The sequence below is a fragment of the Rousettus aegyptiacus genome, unplaced genomic scaffold, assembly GCF_014176215.1.
Source record: "Rousettus aegyptiacus isolate mRouAeg1 unplaced genomic scaffold, mRouAeg1.p scaffold_m13_p_1, whole genome shotgun sequence".
In the NCBI taxonomy this organism is placed as follows: Eukaryota; Metazoa; Chordata; class Mammalia; order Chiroptera; family Pteropodidae; genus Rousettus; species Rousettus aegyptiacus.
In genome coordinates this window covers 117,976,120-117,995,709 of record NW_023416284.1, presented here as the reverse complement: position 1 = coordinate 117,995,709, position 19,590 = coordinate 117,976,120, and the positions used below count along the sequence as shown (strand labels likewise).

At 39.0% G+C, this 19,590-nt stretch overlaps 1 protein-coding gene across 1 annotated transcript in view; it reads left to right on the top strand.

The window, feature by feature from the left end:
• The window catches only part of B3GAT2 (beta-1,3-glucuronyltransferase 2), a 59,679-nt gene that overhangs the window by 32,225 nt on the left and 7,864 nt on the right, over positions 1–19,590 (top strand). Inside the window, exon 2 of the mRNA XM_016157614.2 lies at positions 5,863–6,007. Coding sequence (XP_016013100.2) covers positions 5,863–6,007 — 145 coding nt within the window. The remainder of the gene's footprint in view (positions 1–5,862; positions 6,008–19,590) is intronic.

The window sequence follows — 19,590 nt, the reverse complement described above, 5'->3', positions numbered from 1 at the left end:
TTGCAAGATCGAGAACTTTATTCATTTCCCTTTGGAAAAAATAAAACAAGATTTCACCTAGTGGTATGTCTTAAAGGAAGCTAAAGGCATTTAACTTTTTCTTTTTTATGCTAACGGCATTATGGTCACGTACATGTGATCTTCTGGTACTCCAGTCCCTGGAGCTGGCTGTTAGCCATTTCCCAAGGAGAAACCAAAAGGATTCCTCTTAAAGCTGCAGGAAAACAAGTTGGCTAAAGAAACAGGAGCTGATTGTTGATAAGGGTCACCAGACACTGAAGTAGCAGCAGTTACCTGACTCCCTCCTTTCCTGGAAAAGATAAAAAGCGCCTTTCCTGAGACAGTTTAAATGGCATTCAGCCTGGAGTCGTGTGGAGATATACCAAATCTATATTTTGTGTCCTCTGTAAGAATCTAGTCTATAGAAATTACTCTGCCTGAAGTGATTTTAATCGGTTAACATTGCTACGCAAGTTCTGTCCATTTAAAGGGGGGTGCCGATGAGAGGAATAAATGACAAAATATGATTCTGACATTGAACACATAGGAAGAGAATGCCTTTGTGGACCCAACCTGTTTGTAATATTGTAACTTTATAAATATATCACTTGCTTCCTCTTTATCTAAATATCTAGGGCTTTATTCCTTGGTTTTAGCTTGGAGCTCACTCATAAACTTGTGCCTGTTATGTAACTACTATTTCATGTTAAGAAATTAACAAAGCTCTTAAATACTGAGAATATTTTAGTTATATTAAAGGGCTTTAATTTTAATAGTAATGGTCATTGTTACGGTTTCACTTCTCTCAGAAAAGACCTGGCTGCCAAGGAATCCTTAAAGAGAGTAGATTCAGTGAAAAGGACACATAACAAAGGATAGATCCCAGGGGTGAAATGAAGAAGTTCTGTAAATAGCTGTGCTATTTTCCTTTGAAATGTCTGGCACATTCTATATAGTACAGTGGTCGTGTTCGGAGGGCCTGTGTGTCTGACTCTGTGATGAAGCATTCCACACTCAATCTCAGAGCAGTGCGTACATGGCCAGGGCATCTGGATCTTTCTGAAATTTTAAACTATTCAAATGATAAACTTTTTTTAATTTAGCATACTTGGAAAAAGAATCCTGCTACATCATCTGCATTCAAATAGTTATTGTTTTACCTTTAACTCCAACCCTCTGAAAAAAATAAAACATGAACAAATGATAGCTTTGAGATCCTCAGAAATTTGGAGTGTATGCTAAACAAAACCTGTTTCCTAGCACAAAACTGGCACAGAAATGTGAATTTTGCTTCCCTGATTCATCTCATTACCTAGAACTTTAAGCCATTCTGTAGTCTGTGGGCAAAATCCCATGTGTCTTTCACGGCCTAACTTAAAGGCAAAGCCTGCCACAAAACGTGCTTGGCCACATTTAATTGTTCTCTTACTAGAGGTCCTACAGTTCTGGTTTATTATTCTTTCTAATGGTAATTTCTCTTTTCCTATTTTAAAAACAATTTTGCCTTCTGTTGTTTTATTGTCTGTTCTCTTTGTTTGTGAGCTTGTCCCTTGCACAGCACAGGAATATACTGATTGCTTGTTACATGTGGCCCACATTTCAGTTACAACTTGGTGCTAACACACTTATCAAGAATTTTTTGGCACCTGCTCTCTGCGGGTCACAACTTATGCATTCTCAAGAGGACAAACAAATCTGAGCCAGGATCTGTTTACCAGTTTTTCACAGATTTGAAAATTTAGTATCCTGGGCAAAAGCAGTTTTGGAGCTGAAAAATCATAGGTATTTTTAAGGAAGTATCAAAAAAGAACACTCTACTATTTTTAGTGCCTTATAGATATAAAGTCATTCTGTTAATTAAAAAAAAAAAGTATTAGGTTTAACTTAATTTCTTATGTTTGGCATGTTTAATGTAGAAGACAAAAAATTGAAATGTATTTTCTGCAGCGTGGGAGGGAACAGAAGTCTGGAGGTGGAGTGAGATGGGGAGAGGACTATATTTTTGTGAAAATTTTAGTAAATTATCTGGTGTTTATTTTTTCCACCTACAGAAAAGGCCTAGGACACAAAAACATTAAATGTTACTAGTGATTCAAGAATTAAATCACTAAAATATTGGTGAGCGAAATTAAAGAGCTGCGTAAATGGAGAGAGATACCATGTTTGTGGATTAGAAGACTATTATTAAGATATCAGTTTTTGCCAAAATAACACACTGCAATGGACAAACTGACTCTGACACTCAAATGGAAGTGAAAAGGAATCAGTACAATGAAAGAACTTTGTTCTTTGATAAAGAACAAAGTTGGAGGACTAACTACCTAATTTTAAGAGTTTCTATAAAGCCATAGGAGGTCAAGACAGTGTGATATTAGCATCAAGATCACCGATTAGACCAATGAATCAGAGAAGAATGTCCAGAATTAAACTCACACGTGAGGCATGTGACAAAGGTGCAAAGGTGGTTCAGTTATTCTGGGATAAATAGAGACAGAACAATTGGGTATTTATATGCAAACAACAAAACTTCAGCCAGTCCCTCATACCATACATACAAATTAACTCAAAATTTAGATCATAATCTAAATGTAAAACTATAGTACTTTTAGGAAGGAGGACAAAACCCCTGTGAATTGGGTTAGGCAAAGACAAATATAACACCAAAAGCATGATCTGTGAAAGAACAAAGTGATGAATTGAACTTCATTAACATTCCAAGTTTCTGTTCTTAAAAAGACACTATTATGAGAATGAAAAGACGAGCGACATACTGGGGGAAAATATTTATAAATCATATATCCGAGAAAGGATTTGTATTTAAAATATATAAACTCTCAAAACTCAATTGTAAGGAAATAACCAATTTTAAAAATAGGCAAAAAATTTGAACAAATATTTCGCTAAACAAGAGATCCAGATGACATAAGCATATGAAAAGATAATCAACATCATTAGTAATTAGGAAAATGCGAATTAAAACCATAATGAGGTACTACTAAAACCTGTCAGAATGGCTAAACTTAAACACTGACCATACCAAGTAGTGCTGGAGTAACTGGATGTAAAGTAACTGGAGCTCTCTCTCATACCCTGCTGGCGGGAATGTAAAATGGTGCAACTGCTTTGAAATATAATTGGACAGTTTCTTAAAAAGTTAAATACACACCTACTGTATGATCTAGCCATTTCAGTCTTAAGTATTTATCCAAAAAAAAAAAATGAAGTCCACGTAGGCTTATATCCAGACATCACAGCAGCTTCATCTGTAATAGCCAAAGGCTTGAAACAACTGAAATGTCCAGCAACAGGCAAATGTATTAAAAAAAAAAAAAAAAAAAAGCCCTGAAACCAAAAATCTGTGATACATCCATATAGCAGAATAGTGTTCAGCAATATAAAAGGACTGAATCCACATTATGGATACACATGAGATGGATGAATCTCCATGTAGTTATGCTAAGTGAAAGAAGCCAATTTTTTTTTTTAAGAGTAGACACTGTATGATTATATTCACATAAAATTCTATGAAATGCAAAGTAACACATAGTGTTAGAAAGGAGACCAGTGGTTGCCTGGGGATAGAGGATGTGGAGAGGTGGTAGAAGCGGTGGATTTAAAAGAGCGCAAGGAAATGGGGGGGAGGGGGCGATGGTGGTGTTCATTATCCTGTGATTGTTTCGTGGCTATTGACATACGCCCAGATGTATCAAATTTTACACTTTAAAATGCATTTTATTCTTTCAGGGTTCTCAAGAACACTCATGTCAGGTGATTTACTAGGACTCATAGCACTCTGCATTATGGTTGTACAATAAGTCCTCACTTAACATCGTCAAGTTCTGTGACTTTAAGCGAAATGATGTGCAACAAAACCAGTTTTACCACAGGTGGATTGATGTAAACAAGAGTTAGGTTTCTACAGAATATCCTGAACGTTATAACAAAACCAATTTGAACAAAATGCCGCCATTTGAGGACCTGCTGTACTTGAGGCTAAGATTTGTTAGAGTGGCACAGGAAGGAGGCATAGTCGGGTGGGTCAGTGAGGGGAAAGACATCAGGAAGAGTCTGGAGGAATCCCTGTGCAGGTTTCCAGTGTTCTCTCCTCATGAGGGGTCACAGGGAGCACACCTTCCCTCCAGTGGCAAAAATGTAATCGGTGCATAACGTTTACGCCCAGGGAATCCCATTTAAGGGTCGGAGTTTTTACCGGAGGCTGGTCACAAGGGCACATAAGGGTGTCCTGGAGAAGTGACTGATTCCAGGTCTGGCACAGGTAAAGCATGAGTCTAGAATGTGTTATACCATCAATATTTCAGATTCCCCACAGGAAAGCAGGTACTTGATACCCCAGGCAGGAAAAACAACCTTGTCAGGGTAGGGATTATTTCAGAAGCCAGGTTTTCAAATTTCAGCCAAGGGTCAGCCTTGCAAGCAAGCCTTTCTAAAGACAACAGTCTTGGGAATTGTTAACACTTTTCTGCTGTCAGTTATACCTCAAGAGAACTTTAAAAAAAAAAAAGCATCATGTAAGTTAATATGAGCTAGCACAAAGCAGCAGTGATTAATTTATTGAAAAAAGGATAGACTATAAAAATAGTAATTTCAGATTTGGGGAAGACCAACACAGGAATTATCTAGAATGTCATATGCCGTTAAGTCTTCTCTTTGGAATGAGGTGTGATATTAATAAATAAGTCAAATTGCATGCCCGCAAATGGGAGTGTCTAATTATTTTTATTTTCATTTGGAAATTATTCTCAAATATATAATTTTCCTTTCTTTCAGAAAAAAATCCTTGATCGGTAATCATTATTTTAATTATTAGTTGATCATGACCCAGTTCTATAGCAAATAAAAGTAAAGCATTGGTGTTGAGATTATAATTACCTTACCAACAGTACTTCGTCATGGTGCCATGCAGGCTTTGCCCATCCAAGGACACACCTGCTGAGAAGGCAAGAAGAACTGAAAACCAGCCTATACTTTGATGTCTGGGCCCATGTCACGGCCACAGCTTGCAGTGTGTCTGCCCGAGAGAAGGGCGTCTTTTTCTAATTTGCACAAAGGTACCACATGGGCTGACTATAGCCCTGCTCAACACGTGGCTTGGAAGAAGGTGGTGGTTTTCCCCCCCAAATGCTGCCCATTATCATCAAGCTTTCTGGTGAATGTGTCTTTTCCTTTAAAGAAATCCAGAAAATAACTTTCGAGTTGAGGGTTGTCTTTAATCAGAACTCCGCTAGGTACAACAGTGTGTGTCGGAAGAGGACCAGCTACTCCAAATGCCTGTGTAGGGTGTTTTCCTCTATAGTTTGGCCCAACTGCTGTTGAAAGACAAGTGGATTTAGAGTACAGTTTTCATTTTGTCACATAGAAGGATGCCTGGTGTCTGTTCCGTATCTGGTCCCATTATTAATGTCCCCAGTCAAGATTTCTGTGTATCTGTAACAAAAAATTCAGAGAAAGGCAATTCCTGTAGCTCCTCTGAGGGAAATTTTTGCTGCTACTGACCAACTGAGTTTCCTAAACGGGAGCGAAAACTTCTCGCTTCCAAAGATATCCAGTATAGTTTAAAAGGTTCAACTTTGAAACATATATAAAATATTTGATAGTCACGCTTAGCTTCAAATAAGTGATGTCCAGATATTGACACCCATTTTAGTTCTCTTACGCCTTGAGCAGCCGGCTTAATTGATGATGAAGAATGCAGCCGAAAGCACTGAGCAGCCAGATGATAACTGAGCAGCGATCTGTCAGCAGAAGGGTTCTGTTTGGAAACCTCCAACGTTTGGAAATCTAAGCCCCCTTTCCCATTTCTTCGCTAAGGAAACTTAAACCAAATCTCTCTCTCTCTCATAGATGAGAACCACGCGCAAGGTCTCTGTCTGGCCCGTGGGCCTGGTTGGTGGGCGACGCTATGAACGTCCGTTGGTGGAAAATGGCAAAGTCGTTGGTTGGTACACCGGCTGGAGAGCAGACAGGCCTTTTGCCATCGACATGGCAGGTAAGGAGTATAATTGGTGATTTTTGCTCCTGCCTGATAGTTCTTTTAGCTATACTCACGTTTGTAACGGCGTTAGAGGATGGAAGCTTTAAAAGACCACTTTGGTTAAAACCCTGGATCATATCATGTTCAGCAGATAAACACTATTTAACTGAACTTCCAAAACAGGCTCTTTGGTTAATTCAAGTGGAAAATGATTTGGGGGGTGATCAGAAAATGCTCATTCCATTCTATTGTCACATGTCCATGCAGCCATCCCTTAATCCATCAAACGTTTAAGTGCCAGGTGCTGGGTTGGGCGTTGGAGGCTCAGTGGTGAGAACTGGACTTGGCCCCTGCCTCACAGGATTCGTGATTGTCCCTTTTGGTACCTTTCTCTAGAGGTCCAATTTTGTCACATTCTTATTGATAAATTTACTAGTGGTATGGAATTGACAAGCTAATTATTTTAATGCTTATTGGTGGATTTAGTGCTTATTGCAACATTTCATAGCTAAAATAATAAAATTAACTTTCTGTTTTTTTTCAAGCATTTAATAACTTGGAGCATAACTGTCCTTTAAAGTTTTTATTCTCTAACCAAGCAACTGAATTAAATAAGACCTGTAGCAGACCACAAATTCTAAAATGCAGCTTTATCATAAAGTGACTCATTTTCTGTGGGTTATATAAAATGATGCCTGTGATAACTGTGAAAGATGAAGTTTGAAACATGAGGCTTAGAGGCAAAAAAAAAAAAAAATTATCATCTATAAACTAGAAGATGAAAGCAGAAAAGCTTCAAAATTGATCTCATCAATCTTCAATTCTGAAACACTGCTCTGTCTGTCTGTCAGCCTGTGCTTGGCCAATCTTTTGTGTATATTTTTCCCTACTGCAGTCAAAATCTCTATGCTCAGAATTCTGATGGGATGAAGGCTGTGTTCTGAACTGGCTTCATCATTTTTATTCTGACAATACTATAAATTTGAGGGGGCGAGATGAGGAAGAATGCCAGGGGTAGGAGCTGTAGGGGGATGCTCTCGTGGATGGCGTGTGGTTGGTCTGTTGCACTGCATTGCAGGAGGAGAGAAACCAGGATATTTTTATTCAAGGTTTAACAAACATTGTGCCCATTTTCTGGGTGCCTATTTTGTGAGAGTATGTGTCAGGGACTCTGACTCCAAGGACAGTCTGGATCTCTTACCGTTCTCTGCTCACCTGCTCCCCAGGGCCCTGGCTCTGCTTCCTGACCTCTTCATCCTTTTGCTAACCCCTGGCCTTATGCTTTGGTCTCGGCTCTTGCGGCCCCAGGGCTGATCTGGCCTCTCAACCAAAGCATTCTCCTGGAAGCAGATAGAGGGGTAAGTCAGCCATTCTTGGAAGGTCTTGAAGATTCTCAAAAGAGGCCTTTCCTCAATCAAGTCTGAGTTTGTGGCTCTGAAAATACATGGCCTGACCATAATGTGTCTGGAGAATCAGGTTTCTTGCTTGATCAGAAATGTAGCCTTGAGCAGAAAACTTGGAGATCATTAAGCGAAGTCCGTTGCTTCTCTGGGACTGAGTTTTCTCAGGGATAGAAAAATGAAACAGTGTCCTTAACCTCTGATCATGTGCTTGATTGGTTTTTCTGGTAACCAGCAGCCATCCTGAAGTTTTCTGGGGCCCACCGCGGAGCCACCTCTTTAGCATAACAAAGTCACTTCCCTCACTCAGGAAATTCTGAGGGTTTTATAAGCTCCCAGCCAAGGATCCTGACAATTTTTAATTATACCACAGGTTCGGTAAAGGATAATCTTCTATCATAAAAAAGAGTGTCTCCCACATTTTCGTTTTACTAATTCTTTCATCTACCAAAGCAAAGGGCATATAATAAGTGATGTCTCAGGGTCACTTTCAGCTTCGTCTGTTGATTGTTTCATGACTGATAAAAATTAGACATGATCGTAAAGTGATAAAACTTTCTCATGTGTGGCTTATGGAGAGGGAAGACAAATCTAGGACTCTTAATTTTCTGGCCTGGAGTCCCGTGGATGTGAGTGTGTTGGAGCCCTGGGGGTGGGGGCGGGGGCAGGGGCCGGGGTGTGGATGAGCTTACACAGGGAGACTGTAGTGGTCCAGGATTGCTTCCTGGGGAGCAGTCATTTAAAGGGGCTGCAGCGGGAGGAGCCAGCATAGAGGACAAGGCCCAATAAGAGGGTATTGGGGTGGACCTGTGACAAGAGTCCCTGGAGAGAAGAGGTGGGTGAATCATGAATTCAGTTGTTGGACGCCTCGTGTCATGGCTGTGGGTGAGAGGGTGCTTGGAGAGAGTGGGCGTATGAGAGCCCGAGCATGTTCAGTGCTGGCATTGGGATGGCTGGTAGCAATGAGGACCTTGTGGAATGTTTCCTGGGACAATCAATATATGAGAACATAAAGGGCCTGCATGCACGAGGAGTAAAGGGTCAGCAAAATTGTCTGAGGAAAGTTAGATCTCCAATAGAGCAAAGAAGAAGAGGAAGTTCAATCCGTGAAAAAATTGAAGAGGTTCCGTTTTGGGTAGGAAGTAATGAAGCTAAGGTAGGAGAGAGGGAGGTAACAGGAGCCCCCACATAATAGTTATTAGAGAGTTATCGAATTTTAACAAGCCATTTTAGACTGCCCATAAACTGGCAGATGTTTAGATCTTTTTAACACTTAATTTTGGTTTCTTTGTAATTGATGTGATTTGTCGTATTATTTGAGCCATGACTTATGTACGGAAAATAATGTAATCTTGGGTAATTAAAACATTCTATTAACCCAAATATCAGTTGTGTAAAAATAGGAATATGTATGTTAGGAAAAAATCCCGTTCCTTGACTGAAGTTTCCAGGCCTCAGATTCCTTGTGGGTACGCCGGCCTTGTGGGGGGTTGTGGAGGTTGGGAGGGCTTGAGATGGTGGGGAGACAGCCGTAGCGCCTGCCTGGGTTTAGCGCACCCACCACCGCCAGTGCCTGCTCTGCGGAGAAGCAGGAGTCGTTTAGGGGTGCGAGCCAGATCTTGGCAGTAGCTGGCTCTCAGGGTAGAGGACTCCACCGTTGCCACACAGTCCTGCCGTCTCCCGTACAAACTCCTCCACTTCCGGTCGTCCCCGCGGTTCCTCCAGCACATCCAACCTTCACTTAGGCGCCTGCACAGATGCCCATGCCTGGCACGTTCTTTCTGTAGCTCAGCCCTGATCATTCTTTAATTCTCAGCTTAAAGGTCACTTTCTCAGGGACGTCTTTTCTGGCACCCAAGATCAACAGCCCCCCGGCCTTGTTATTACCTCCCACAGTTCTGAGCATCTGTACTTCTGCACCATAGCACTTACCACGGTGGTATTACATCTTTAACTGTAATCATTGAAGCTTCTCGCCCCCCTACCCCCACCCCAAACAGAATGCAGCCACCTCGGGAGCAGTTGCCTGCCCTGCCCTCCCCAGTATTAGGCCCATGTGTTCCAAAGACCCAGCCTTAAAATGGGCTCTGGGGTTGCCCCATGTCAGAGTTTCTGTCCCCACCACTGGCATACCAGGCAGACCTTTTGTATTGTTATAAATGATGGCAAATTGAAGAGGGTAAAGGGTCACGCTAGGCAAATAACTGAAGCTCTCTTTCCCTGGGCTCTCAGCAGGGCTCGCTGGAAATCACAGTCGTACAGGGCCTTCTTTCTCCTGATATTTGTTGACGAGGAATTTTGCCTGGGTTAATTTAGTTGGCAAACCCTTTCTTGATAGATAAGGCAGTAATGAACTTCAGCTCAGCCTGGATCAGGTGATCATCAAAGCCAAATGAGCATAGCCCAAATCGATGCAGTTTTCTTTGCTCCATGAATACAAATGCTGCAAGAAAATGGAGAGAATAAACTTCTTACCACTTTGCAGCCATTTGTAATTTAAGTGTGCTGTTTTCAATTTGTGTATGTTTTATATGAGAAAGACAAAGTTATTGAATGTTCTCAGCAGAGTGACTTGATGTGTCATATGGTACCTTTTAGTGCAGGGTCTGGGACTTTGCCCTTCAGTCAGTGCAATATGATTGTCACTGGGGCGGTACATGGGCTGTCTGGGAGAGGACCACAGCCACAAGTCCTGACAACTTACAGAACCATAGGGGTGGTGGCGGAGTGTTAGCACACTAGGAAACCTGTTGCCCGTTTCTTATCCATGTCTAGAAGGAAGTGCATTCTAGTGCACTTGCAGACACTGGACAACCAGAGCATGTTCAGTCCTGTTCACGTGTACCACAGCCGTGTTGGGTAGAGGTGGGTGTTTGGGGATTAGGAGCACCCGTGCATCTGTGTGCTCATAACCAGGGTGCTTTCCCTAGGTAGCTCGTGATGGGGTGCCCATGTTCACGCTCAGCTTGGTGGGGATGGAAGGATCCACTGAGCCCTTTGAGGGCTGCAGGAGAAGTGCAGAGAGGGGGTTGCAGGGCCCCATCCTGCCTTAAGTATAGCAACTCTTTTTAAAATTTACATGTTATAATTCCCATATAAAAATTTCAATGGAATTAAGCCATCCTTCAGGACTAAGAATTTTGAAAACCAAAAGTTTTGCATCAGAGAAGTCCAACGGACCTAATAATTTTTGTTTACTGAGTATTTTTCAGGCATCAGGCATTCTTAAGTGCTCTATGTGTTTTCTTATTTAGTCCTCACTCAATTCTGTGAGGGGTGTGCTAGTATTATTTTCTTCATTTAAATATAAGGAAATTGAGGCCTGAACATGCTAGGTAGCTTGTGCAATCTTGCTGTGATTAAGTGGTAGAGCTTGGATTCAAACTCAGGTCCGTGTGTCCCCAGTGATGGCCCTCCCTCTTGGCTCCGAATCCCGACTTCTCACCGACTTACAGCCACGTGACCCAGTTCTTGAGCTCTGAGCCTCTGCTTTCCTCATCTGCAGAACAGAAGGAATGGAATTCTTCAGAGTAAGACAGCACATACAAGGCATCTGGTGCAACATAGACACTCAATGACTGTTCTGTCTCTTAACCAAGAAACAAGATCAGCTGTGTCTCTGGATTCAAATGTCTCATGTGTTTGTCTAGGGGAATTGGCTCAGTGGTGTGTGTGACTGCTTATCACGGTGGTCACATCCATGTAGGCAGCAGTGGGGTAGAGGGATCGCTGACCTCCAGGCCCCACTCGGGCACAGGCAGGCTGTACTGCTGGTTTTCCTCACCTGTAGATTAGGGATCAGGCCACCTGCCTTCTGGGTTTCAGTGAGGTTGAAGTGAGAATAATATGCAAACATTCCTGCTCTTCTGTGAGCATTTGCATCCTTGGCGCATCTGGTTGTTTCAGATCATTGTTGAAAGCAGTACTTAAGAACATGCAAACTCTTGGCTTTGGGCCCATGATGAACTCCATTTCTCTTCTGGCTGGCGGACCTGGGCTCATTATCATTCAGTGAATTAGTTTCAGCGTGTAGGATGGCATGTGGAGATAAGCACCAGCCTTTGCTCTAGATAAAATACTGCAAAAAGAGAGTGATCAAAAGAAAAACAAAACCCCAAAAAATCATTAAAAAGTTGTTGAGAAGTAGATACGTGCTTATTTTTTGTAATTTCCCAGCTGAAAACTAAACAAACACATAGCGTTTGGGCTTTTAAAAAGAAAATGCCATTGGTAACATTTAGATTTGCAAGGTGTTCGGTGTAGTGTATGTCAGCTCGGCTCTGCTGCTGGGAAGAGAGAATTGTTCTCTGTACAAATTACTGATGGCATGCCAGAAGGGTTTAAAAGAATGATTCTCACACTTTCTCATCAGGTCACAAGTGGGGAGAAATATCCTTTTTCGCCACTTTGACTTTCCTAAGAGTCCCTAGGAGAGCATTTTATAGATTCTCATTTTGAATCTATTAAAGAGGATTCTACTATTGACACTTCATTTGTGTAAATATTAGGATTAAGACGTGTTGCTCTACACCGCTGACCCGGGGACAGGCAGGCATGCCAGTTTTCCTTGGCACACAGCTTGGCTGCTGTGACTGCCACTCATCTCTCTGGACGGGCTTCAGAAGTTAAAGTTCGCCGAGTTCTTGCTAGGCCCCCTGAGCAGCCATATCACCCCAACCCCAAACACTCTACATTTCAGTCTACCTCCTTTCAAATCCCTCAACCACAGCTGAGCACCAGCATCAGCCAAGCACTGGCCCAGGCCGATGAGCCTGAGTTAATTGAGTGACCCACACCTCCCTCCAGCCCAGAATACGGAGTGTCCCTTTGACTTCCCCTGTTTGCCTAGCTAATTTCTAGTCACCTCTCAAGACTCATAGGGGTACAGGCATAGCTTTCTCTGGGAAGTTTTTCCTGATTTTCCATCCAGCATAGATGCCGCTCCCACATGTTCCCCTAGGATACTGCGCTGATGCACTTGCCCTTGAGGTGATGCTCTCGTCAGTGACCTGCCTGCCCCCTGCCTCCTGAGCTTCACGCAAGTGAAATTATACAATATTTATCTTATGTGTCTGCCTTATTGTACTTAGCATGATGTCTTCAAGGTTCATCCCTGTTGTAGCATGTCAGAAATTCATTCCTTTTTAAGGCTGAATGATACTTTATTGTATATCTAGATCACATTTTGTTTTTTCATCCATTGATGGACATTCAATTGTTTCCACCTTTTGGCTACTGACATCGCTGTGAACATCGGTGCACAGTCACTGTGTGAGTCACTGCTTTCACTCTTTGCGGTACACACATAAGAATGGAATTACCGCATCATATGGTAATTATATGTTTGATTTTTTTTTTTTTTTTGAGGAACCATCATACTTTGTTTCCACAGTGGCTGCATCATTTTCCATTGGCAATGCACAAGAGTTCCAGTTTTTCCTTATCCTTGCCAACTCATTATTTTAAAAGTTATTTTGCTTTTACACACTGGGGTTTGAAGAACGAGAATACAGACACCGCTCCCATCTGTTCTGCTACATTTTCTGAGTTGGTATAGAGTGGCTTAGAGACATATTCAATAGTGCTCCTGGATAATGAAAAGTAGAAAATCTCAAAGGTGAAATAAAGAGTGAGACAGTGATGCTCACACGGGCAGTGTCAAGCCTGTTGATTCTGCCGTTCTCAACACGTACGCGGTTCATTTACTGTCAGAGTCTTTTCGGCTGTTGAGCCAAGAGAACCACTTCCCCTTCTAAACTTCAATATTAGTCACACCTTAGTTCCCTGCCACCAACTTACTAGAAAATCATCTGGATATTGTTAGTATTCAGTTAATTAGGCCTCCTTAATTAATCTTTTATTCTTGGGATCAAGTTTTCCATCCTTGTGCAGCATCCTGATCGTTTCCTTAGAGGGTTTAGTTTTCTACGGGGGTTTATTATTTTCAGAGTAGGTATTTAAATGAATCATCTATAGATTAAATAAACGGTATTTCTTAGAAATGAAGAATGTTTTATTTTTTTCCCCACGAAGAACAATAGCTGCTAAATGCCTTTTGAGGAGTGTTAAAAACTAGGCAGTGATTTTTATTTTTTTTAAAATGGTTTAACCCTGAAGCGGTCATCACATTTTGGTCAGTATTCAGGACCTGATTAACAATGGACCGGTGTAACAGCCAGGCCATGCTTTTTCATCTCTTTTCTGCACCAAAAGAAAATCACTCTAAAGTATAATTGGAAGGAAAGGTGGAAAGCTGTAGTTCTGTCTGTGCCTTAGGAAGCAGTAGATTTGAGGGGAATCTTTACTGTTAAAGAGCACATGACATGCGAACGAACATTCAGTCTCAGAACCACGAAAAGCTGTAGTTGAGCATTTGTGTGAAACAGTGGCAACTTAGTGACGATAGTAAGTCCCGCCCCATCAAGCACCTTCCTTTTCCACAGCCCTCGCCTTTGCTTTCGATATCTAATTTAAATTTAGTGAAAATGATTCCTGAAACACTACTATTATTAACCTGTTTTATTTTTTTTTCATTTGGATAACCCACAGATGCCAAGGCTAGAAGGTACAAGATTGTGGGGAAAATGTACTTAAGTAGAAGTTTTCCATTTTTTATTGAGATAAAATTGACATGTAACATTATTTTAGTTTCACATATACAAAATAATGATTTAATTTTTGTATAAATCGCAAAATGATCACCACAAAGTCTAGTTAACAACCATCACCACAGAGTTAAAACAGTTTTTCTTCTTGTAATGAATACTTTTAAGATCTACTCTCATAGCAACTTTCAGATACATAGTATAGTGTCATTAACTGTACTCACCATATCATACATTATACCCCCAGGACTTATTTATTTTGTAATCGGAAGTTTGTACCTTTTGACCATCTTTACCCATTTTTACTACCCTCCACCCCCTGCCTCTGGCAACCACCAATCTATGAGTCAGACTTTGTTTTCTTGTGTTTTGTTAGATTGTACATACAAGTAAGATCATGGTATTTGTCTTTCTCTGACTTAGTTAGCATAATGCCCTCAAGGTCCATCCATGTTGCAAAAGGCAAGACTTCCTTTTTTATGGCTGAATGATATATCATTTTGTGTTCCCCTACATACACACAGATAGATATGTCATATTGTCTTTATACATTCATTCATCTGTGGACATTTAGATTGCTTCCATGGCCTCACTATTGTAAACAATGCTACAGTGAACATGGGGGAGTACATCTATCTTTTAGAGTTAGTGTTTCTGTTTCCTTTGGATTAATACCCAGAAATAGAATTGCTAGATCAAAGAGTAGTTCTATTTTTAATTTTTTGAGGAACCTCCATACTGTTTTCCATAGCGGCTGCACAATTTACATTCCCACCAACAGTGCACAGGGGTTCCCTTTTCTACACATGTTTGCCAACACTTATTTCTTGTCTGTTTGATAATAGCTATTCTATCAGGTGTGCAGTGATATCTCATTGTCATTTTGATTTGCATGTCCCTGATGATTAGTGATGTTGAGTACCATTTCATGTACCTGTTGGCCATCTGTATGTCTTCTTTTGAAAAATATTTATTCAGACCCTCTGCTCACTTTTTAATCAAACTGTTTGTTCTTTTGTTGTTGTTGTATGTGTTCTTTATGTATTTTGGACATTAACTCCTTATCAGATTAATGATTTCCAAATATTTCTCCTATTCAGTAAGTTGCTTTTTCATTTTGTGGGTGGTTTACTTTGCTGTGCAGAAACGTTTTAGTTTGATGTAGTCCCACTTATTTATTTTTGCATTTGTTGCCTTTACTTTTGGTATCATATCAAAAAGCTCATTGCCAAGACCAGTATCAAGGAGTTTACCATGTTTGTTTTTTTCCTAGGAGTTTTATGGTTTCAGGTCTTACATTCCAATCTTCATCCATTCTGAGTTAATTGTGTGTGGTGTAAGATAGCAGTCCAGGTTTTTTTCTCATGTAGGTATTCAGTTTTCCCAGTGCTGTTTATTGAAGAGACTGCCCTTTCCCCATTGTGTATTCTTGGCTTATTTTTCATAATTAGTCGACTTTATATGTGTGGGTTTATGCCTTGACTTTGTATTCTGTTCCATTGATTTGTGTGTCAATTTTTATGTCAATACCATACTGTTTTGAATACTATGTATTTGTAATATAGTCTAAAATCAGATAGTGTGATGCCTCCAGCTTTGTTCTTTTTTCTTAAGGTTGTTTTGGCCATTTGGGGTCTTTCGTGGTTCCGTACAAATTGTAGGATTATTTATTCTAGTTCTGTGAAAAAATATCATTGGAATTTTAATAGGGATTGTGTTGAATCTATAGATATTTATTCTTTAGATATTTATTCTTGAATCTGGGTATTCTTTTTGATGTAGTTGTAAATGGGATTATTAATTTCTCTACAGATAGTTTTTGGTATATAGAAATGCAACAAATGTTCATTTATTGATTTTGTATCTTGTAATTTACTGAATTTCTTTATTCTAACAGTTTTTTTTTTTTTGGAGAGTCTCTAGGGTTTTCTATATATAATGTTATCTGCAAAAAAGTGACAATTTGCCTTCTTTCTGATGTGGATGCCTTTTATTTCTTGCGCGATTGCTCTGGCTAAAACTTTTAACACTGTGTTGAATAAAAGTGACAAGAGTGGGCATCCTTGTCTTGTTCCTGACCTTAGAGGAAAGCTATCAGCTTTTTACCATTGAGCATGTTATTGGCTGTGGGCTTTTCATATATGGCCTTTATTCCGTTGAGTTATGTTCCCTCTACATCCACTTTATTGAGAATTTTTATCTTAAATGAGTGTTGAATTTTGTCGAATGCTTTTTTTGCATTTATTGAGAGAATTTATGACTTTTATTGTTCTATTTGTTAATGTGGTGGATCATATTAATTGATTTGCAGATGCTGAATCATACTTGCATCCCTGGAATAAATCTCACTTGATTGTGGTTTATGATATTTTAATGTATTATTGAATTTGGTTTGCCAATAATTTATTGAGGATTTTTGAATTTATGTTCATCAGGGATATTAGCCTGTAATTTTCTTGTGGAGTTCTTGTTTGATTATGGTTTCAGGCTAATGCTGGCCTCACAAAATGAATTTGGAAGTGTGTCCTCCTTTTCTGTTTTGTGGAATAGTTTGAGAAGCATTGGTATTCTTCTATAAATGTTTGGTAGAATTCACCAGGGAAGCCATGTGGTTCTGGACTTTTGTTTCTTGGGAATTTTTTGAATACTGATTCAATCTCCTTACTAGTAATCAGTCTGCTTAGGTTGTGTACTTTGTCATGATTCAGTCTTGGTAGGTGGTATGTTTCTTGGAATTTATCCATTTCCTCTAGGTTGTCCAATTTGTTGACGTGTACTTGTTCATGATCCTTTGTCTGGTAGTTCCTCAAATAATGTCATTTCGTTGTAACATTAATGAGATGCTACGGGTCGTCTTAGCTGACCACTAAGCTAACTGAGCATAGACTGCAGCCACACATAGACTAAGAACACAGACTTTGCATAATTCAAGAAAGTCACTAAACAGTTACTACAACAAAGAGCAACAACACTAGAGAGGTGAGAGAATCTAATTTCTAGAGTTGCCACATTCTTTACTTAAAATGTCCAGTTTTCAACAAGAAATCAAAGTATACACAAGGGAACAAAGCATTTCCAAAACACAAGAATAAAAGCAGTTAACAGAAACTGTCCCTGTGAAATTCCAGACAGTGGACTTACTAGACAAGGACTTTGAAGTAACTGTTTAAAATATATCCAATCAACCAAAGGAAATAACTAAAAGAAAATATGAGAATGATGTCACATCAAATACAGGGTATAAAGAGGTAGAAATTATATGTAAAAAAAAAAAAAGAGTAGAAATGTTGGAGTTGAAAAGCACAATAACAGAAATGAAAAATTCACTAAAGAGACTTGAAGAAGATTTGAGCAGGCCAAAGAATCAGTGAACTTGATAGGTCATTTGAGACCATTCAGGAACAGAAAATAAAACTAAATAAAAATGAACAGAACCTCAGATATCTTTGGGTCAAGAGTAAGAAAGGGCTGGAATATTTGAAGAAATAATGGTTTAAAAATTCCCAAATTTATATGAAAAACATTAATCTACACTTAATGGATGGATTCCGAGTAGGATAAACTCGCAGATCCATACCAAGACATATCATAATCAAACAACCGAAAGACAAAAATGGAGAGAATTTTGAGAGTAGCAAAAGAGAAATGACTTATATGTATGAGTGATCTTCAACAACAGCTGATATTCATCGGGAACCATAGAAGGCAGTGGAATGACATACTCAAAATAATGGAAGGGAAAACTGTCAACCAAGAATTCTGTATCTAGCATAACTGTCTTTTGGAAATGAAGGAGAAATTAAGATATTCCTAATAAAGAAATAACAAGAAACTTCATTGTTAGCCAATGTGTCCTACAAGACATACTAAAGGGATTCTTTTTATCTGAAGTAAAAGGACACAAGATAGTAACTCTAACCCACATGAACAAATAAAGAGCACCAGTAACTCTATGGAAGAATTTTAAAAAGAGTATAAATGTAATTTTTGCCCATAACTCTTTTCTTCCTTTCTCATTTAAAAGACAACTGCATAAAGGAATAATTAGAAATCTGGATTGAGAGACACAATTTATATAGACGTAATTTGTATGATGATAACAGCATAGAGGGTGGGGGAAAAATGGAGTTGGGTGAGAGCAAAGTTTTGGTATACTATAGAAATTAAATTGGATTAATCTGAACTAGATTGTTAGAGGTTATGATGTAATTTTTAGGGCAACTTCTAAATAACAAAAAACCTATGTAAAAGAAATTACAAGTGACAAAATTGTACACTAGGAAATATTTGTTTAATGCTAAAGAAGATGGTAATGGAGAAATATAGGAATGTAAGATTATTAGACATATAGAAAACAAATTGCAAACTGATAGATATAAATTTATTAGTAATTACATTAAACATATTAATCCAGTCAAAAGGTAGAAGGGCAAAATGGATAAAAAATCATGATCCACCTATATGCTATCTACAAGGCAAATATTTTAGGTTCAAAGACACAAATATATTGAAAGAAAAAGAATGGAAAAAGACAAACCATGAAAACAGGACCAAAAAACAAGCTGGAGTGGCTATACTAATACCAGACAAAATAGACTTTAAGACAAAAGTTGTTGCTTAAGACAAAAAAAGTTATAAGGAGAAAAAGGTCAGTTTATCAAAATAACAATTATAATCATATTTAAATCTTACACTAGAACCCCAAAGTACATAAAACAAATGACAGAACTGAAGGGAGAAACAGACAGTTCGACAATAGTAGTCACAAATACTGAAAACCCACATTCAGTAATAGAACAACTAGAAAGAAAATAGGAAAGAAGGACTTGAAAAGCACTACAGACCAACTAGACCTATGACATATATAAAATACTTTGCCCAACTACAGTGGAATACACATTCTTCTCAAATGCAAAATTGAGTATTCTGTAGAATAAACCATAAAACAAGTCTTACATTAGAACACAACAAGTCTTAGTACATTTAAAATAAAGTATGCTCTTGAACCACACTGGAATGAAATTAGAAATCAATACCAGAAAGGAATTTGTGAAATTCAAAGTTCATGGAAATTAAATAGCACATCCTGAGTAACCAGTTGGTCAAAAAAGAAATCACAAGAGAAACTGGAAAATACTTTGAGATAAATTAAAATGGAAACACTACATACTAAAACTTATAGAGTGCAGCTAAAGAAGTCCTGAGATGTAAATTTATAGCTGCAAATGCCTATTAAAAAGAAATAACCTAATCTTTTGCCATAAGAAACTAGAAACTATAGAGCTATCTAAACCCAAAATAAGCAGCAGGAAGGAGAATAAAGATTAGAGCAAAACAAAAAGTAGACTACAAAAGCAATAGAGAAAATCAACAAAACCAAATGTTCATTTTTTGAAAGCATTAATCAAATTGATAAACCTTTAGTTAGACTGCCACTGAAAGCAGCATTACTATCAACCTTACACTTAAAATTTTTTTGTAATTTAAAAAACCATGAAAAATTGTATGTCAAAAAATTAGATCATCCCGACGACATGGAAAAATTCATGGAAAGACTATAGAAAATGAGTCAAAAGGAAGTAGAAGAACAAAA